The sequence below is a fragment of the Olea europaea genome, unplaced genomic scaffold, assembly GCF_002742605.1.
Source record: "Olea europaea var. sylvestris unplaced genomic scaffold, O_europaea_v1 scaffold2536, whole genome shotgun sequence".
Classification (NCBI taxonomy): domain Eukaryota; kingdom Viridiplantae; phylum Streptophyta; class Magnoliopsida; order Lamiales; family Oleaceae; genus Olea; species Olea europaea.
The window spans coordinates 18,966-24,125 of record NW_019243623.1 but is presented as its reverse complement, the minus strand read 5'-3'; the positions used below and the strand labels follow the sequence as shown (position 1 = coordinate 24,125).

Genomic DNA, 5,160 nt, shown 5'->3' with positions numbered 1-5,160 from the left:
TTTATCTAGAAGGAAATATCATGAAAGAATGCGAAACATTTCGTCATTGCTGCATCCAATAAGGGAGTTAGCGGCATTGTTTGAGGACACAGTTCAAAGAAATGGCTGCAGAACTTTGTTTTAGCATTTGAAGTTGCTGAAAGTATTGCTAGGATGCTGAAAATTTATTGTGATAATTTTGCAGTCATCTCTTCCAAAAATGAAAAAGTATTCTGAGGATCCTAAAGACATCGATTTGAAATTCTTAATCTTCAAATAAGAGTTCATAAATATCGAGCGTGAATATAGCATATTAGCACCAGCCTTATGGTAGCATATCCACTAAGAAAAGGTTGCCACCAAAGTAATCTAATGAACATTTCGTAAGAATGGGCATCATTTGGACATCGCTGTTGATATTTTATTATTATGATGGCTCATTTGACACTTTGAGCTCATTTATGTATCATTGATAATTTGCGTTTTCTTGGTTTTTTATTAGTATACATAATTAAATAAATGTCTTTGTGAAATTCATAATTGACAGACATTATAGTACTTCTTATCTCTCATATAGTACATTAGGGTCAAAAGATAGAAATTTAGAATTCAACTCCAATCAATTTTCTTGGTAAACTGATCTTGACGTACGTCTGCATCAGTTAATTCATGTACAAGCGTTTGCGTCAAAGAAATCAAATTCAAAGGTAAGTCTCGCTGTCGATCTAACTCTTAAAATATTCCATTATAAGCTTTTAGAATTAAAGTCCGCCGTAAATTGGAAAAAAAAAAAAACTATAAGAATTCGATTTCTATGAAATTGGCCAAAAACATGCATCAAGTGTTTGTACCCTAGAATTCAAACTCCAATTCCACTTCCGTATCAAACAACCAAAGTAGAAAACGTATTCCTCAAATGTGACATTTTCCATGAAATTGAGTGCTATCAAACGAACCCTTAAAATCATATATTTCTTTTTCAATATGAATTATAATGTAAATATTCAATAGAATCAACAGGTTATGATGTGACAACGTTCTTAGGAAGCCAAGCTTACATGGGACATAGGTTGGGCCCTTGGCTAACAAACTTAAGCCCCGGTTTGACCCCCATTTATTACAAATTTTAATTTTTGTAATAATTTTTTTTAATGAATGTGTTTTTGAAAAAGAATGAAAAACTTTTAATTTACGTGTAATATTATTTTATGGAAGACTGTGTAGTTGAAAATAAAAAAGAGGAAAAGAAATGAATGAAAATGGAGGCCAAATGGGGGCTAAATAAACTGAGGTCATATAATTAGCGTAGATTTTAGTGCTTGAAACTCAACCCATGCAAAGGCGTGTAAGACAAAATGCAATAACATAACATCACATTTGAAAACTTTAGTTACGTAGAAACTACTGTATATCTAAGTAAAATAAATGCTGTATGCTACCTAAGAATATAGTCCTCCGAAGATAAATATAATCGAATTTAAGTTACTTGTGCATTTGCTCTTGAAAAAATAACAAGTTTCATTAATTGAAATAAAAAATATACGATATTTGTCGAGTTTACAATCTAAAAATGTGTAACAAATGACGTATTGAGAGCCAAAAAACACGCGCGTCTGTCTATACATACCTATAAAGGCCATATTGAGAGCCATCGGTGTAACATCGCAAGACATTCTATAGGTTTGTACTCCGGTGCGGTATGACCTGCACCCTGCAAAATAAAATTGCGTTTTCATTTGTTTTTCCTTCAAATATTTGTGAGAATGAGAATCGTAAATTTTTTCTTGCCTTCACTGTTACAAATGTGAGACTGAAATCGTTCTTCTTATACTTCAATGTATATCTACGATGAATACAGTTCATTAAAATTTTGAAAATAATATAATGATATATATAACAGAAAATTGAAACCAACCCTGCAACTTGGGCGTTAACATGCCAAGGTCTCCAGTCATCATCAACAGTCAAATCGAGACTGCGAATCCATTTTAAAGGACCCGTATAAGGTGCAAACATGTCATGATCACCACTAGAAAGAAAAGAAATATAATCAGAAAAAACACACACACACAAATATAATGACCTACCATGAAATATAAACCAACAAATATATTTTAGTTGATGGATAAGATTAAACAACAAATTAATCCACAATTTCAATTTAAGCAAGAAACTTATATGACTTACTTATAAATTAAAACGTTGTATCCTTTTTCACTGAAAATTTTATGATAATGAGTAACACTTTCTTGATTCTCTTCATAAGATAAGCTCTTGTTGCATCTCGTCCAATCTCCTATTGTCCCCTGGTGATCAAAATACATGATTTTTTTTCTATTTGTTGACAGCTAGCACATTGTAAAGCATAATAAGCTCCTGCTTGTTTCCCATTCTTTCCCCATTAAAATAAAAAATATGACCGTTATCCATCACTTTAATCCACCAAATTTGAATTTCTATCTCTTATGTGGAGTCCGTAACGGTTATATTTTTCATTCTCATTTTTACAAAAATAGGAAACAAACGCCTCCTAAATCTTTAATATTTTCTATTTAACGTACCTTTCTAATATGAAGAGCTTCTCGGACAGCTGGATCATTAGCCCAAACATAAGATGTTACATAATTTTGAGTCTGCAGAAAAGAAATATGTTCTTGAAATACAAAAAATAAGAAAATGTTGCTATAATTCTTACCAAACATATTTTTAAAAAGTTTTTTCTTCAGTGACAAAGTTAGCATTAACTTCTTAGAAAAATAAATCAACTTTCATCATATATATATATATATATATATAGAGAGAGAGAGAGAGAGAGAGAGAGAGAGAGAGAGAGAGAGGATTATTTAAGTTACGCGACACCACAGTCGATCATGTCCGGATGTTGGGAGGAAAAGATGGTCAACTGAATTGCCTTCCCGAAATGTTTGATCCCATCCAAAATCACCTGGTTTTGGTGCTATGAATTTACATTTTGGTTCCAATAACTGAGCTTCATTTAAACTGTTTATGCACTGTAATATATGATCAGATCATGAAATTTTTAGTGTTGCAACCATATATAATTAATTTAAAGGAAATGAAAAAATTAATAAGATAAAATGTTACCTCTTGGATAGGTTGAAGAGCTAAAAGACATTGCACATTATTTGGATCAGGATTATCATATTTTCCATCACAGCTAACTTTTGCTAACTGAAATTTTGCCAAGTAAATACACCAGAATAATATGCAAAATGCTACATTCGATCATCAAAATAGTTGAATAAAAAAGATTACCTCAAAATATTTATCGGATATAAGTGCCATGCGGTGAGCGTATGGAATTCTTTCATTAAAATCAATGTTTGGATCCGTTAATCCATTGCCAATAATGTATCCCTGTTTTAATTTCAGAAGTACCTATCATTAACACAAAAAGGTTATAGTATAAAAAAAATGAAAAAAGAGTCTGTGTGGGCTAAACAATACTTGGAGGGACATTTGTGGCTGCAATCCGGCTTCATTTCCTGCATTACAATCAGGAGTAACAACTTAATCAAGCTTGGTTGGATGACAAGAAGAAATTTAATAAAATTGTGTAAGCTTCTTTTTTTCTTAAACACTACCTAGTAATATTTCCATGGCAATCATGGGAACAAGTTTGCCTCCATAGGATTCACCCGCAACATATAGACGATTTTTGATAAACATGGGGTGATTCAATAACCACTGTATTATTATCAATCTATCGTTAGTTCAGTAACCAAATAAGTAAAAATGTGGGCCGAGTGCATTTAGCTAAGAATGTTGAGGACTACTAAGTTCCAAGCCGAACTTCATTTCTATTCCTCCAATTTCAACTTAGGAATGCAACATGTATGATAAATAATGTCAACCTACCTTCCTAAGAAATGTATAATTATCTTTCGTTGATTTTGTGTCTGAGGAAGAGTAACCTTTTGATGTGTTTGCATATGAAAATCCAGTACCAACAGGCCAATCAATGAATAGGATATTGGCAACCTGAAAAATCATCTAACTATATTATAAAGGTAGAGAGCTGCTGAAGACATTTATACATGACTTGAATCATGCATGGAGTGCGAGGTATTCTTACCTTTGTCCATGAATGTGGATTTAGGAGAATAGATGGTAAGCTTCCATCAAAATCTGCAACATCAAAAGCTAATGGACCTGCACAAAAGCATAATGGTGTGAGTGAGAGTTGTAAAAGTTGTATTATAAATTATAAATCAAATGAATAATATTCTCTCAACCTCTGTAAATCTTGCTTATTACACATACCAATTTCTAGCATATTAGGAAACAATGTGTTAAAAGTTGGACAAATTATTTAATTTAAAGAGTAATTCATTCAGTCTTCAATGCTAGAAAAAAAAATAATAAATAAATTAAAAGTTAGAAATATGCTTCTTAAGAATACTAGCAAAATTAAGGAAAAAATTACCTAAGGTATAGAAGTGAGTGAACATTGCAGCCATTCTCTCTCTCTCGGTGTTTTTTGTTTGCTTTTATTACTTATTTATTTATTTTTTTAATATCTACTTCAGGGATGGATATAGCTCAAGCTCAAATAAAAAATAAATATGCAAAAAATAAAACAAAATATACCTACTGCAATCTTAAATTAGCCTGCTCAGCCCCATCCAATGACCAATTGCACATAAACCTTGGCCCATACCATACCCATAACATGTGAATGGTAAATTGTATGGGCAACCAACTCTGTCACAGAAACAGAGAGAAGAAAAATACATATATCTATATATACACACACACACACACATACATACATATACGTGTGTGTGTGTACATATTTACCATTCAAAGTTGTCCATCGCTTCGCACTTTGAAGTAATGTGGGGGGAAAAAAATCAAAATTTGCTTCTGTATTTTAGGATTTGGATCCAAAAAAATTCCTTTAGCATTTATTTTTTCAGTATTTAAGTTCTTCATCATCTGTTTTCTTTAATTTTTCAGTGACGGAAGCTTGTTGCTTTTATTTCTCAGACTTGGTTGGATTGTTGGATTATTTCTGAATTTGGACTGTTGGAATAATGTTCATTTTGTTCTTGTGCCTTTGTGGCTTGCAAATCAACAACGATATCTCGTCCTTTGTGGACGAGATTGAGAAAACCGAGGTGACTGTATTCGTTATGGGTTGGAGTTGTTTGGATTGAT

The 5,160-nt window shown here is 32.1% G+C and overlaps 1 protein-coding gene across 1 annotated transcript; it reads right to left on the bottom strand.

The window, feature by feature from the left end:
- Positions 1-1,441: 1,441 nt before the first annotated feature.
- LOC111382605 (serine carboxypeptidase-like 18) lies at positions 1,442-4,276 on the bottom strand. Its single transcript, XM_023006634.1, has 13 exons — positions 4,264-4,276; positions 4,076-4,152; positions 3,859-3,981; positions 3,585-3,687; positions 3,448-3,485; positions 3,256-3,357; positions 3,085-3,171; positions 2,832-2,990; positions 2,541-2,612; positions 2,167-2,285; positions 1,895-2,008; positions 1,768-1,822; positions 1,442-1,690 (listed from the first exon to the last, which is right to left on the bottom strand). Exons 1-13 carry the CDS (start codon positions 4,274-4,276, stop codon positions 1,607-1,609), a joined length of 1,146 nt encoding a protein of 381 aa, XP_022862402.1. The 3' UTR covers positions 1,442-1,606.
- Between the last annotated feature and the right edge of the window lie 884 nt (positions 4,277-5,160).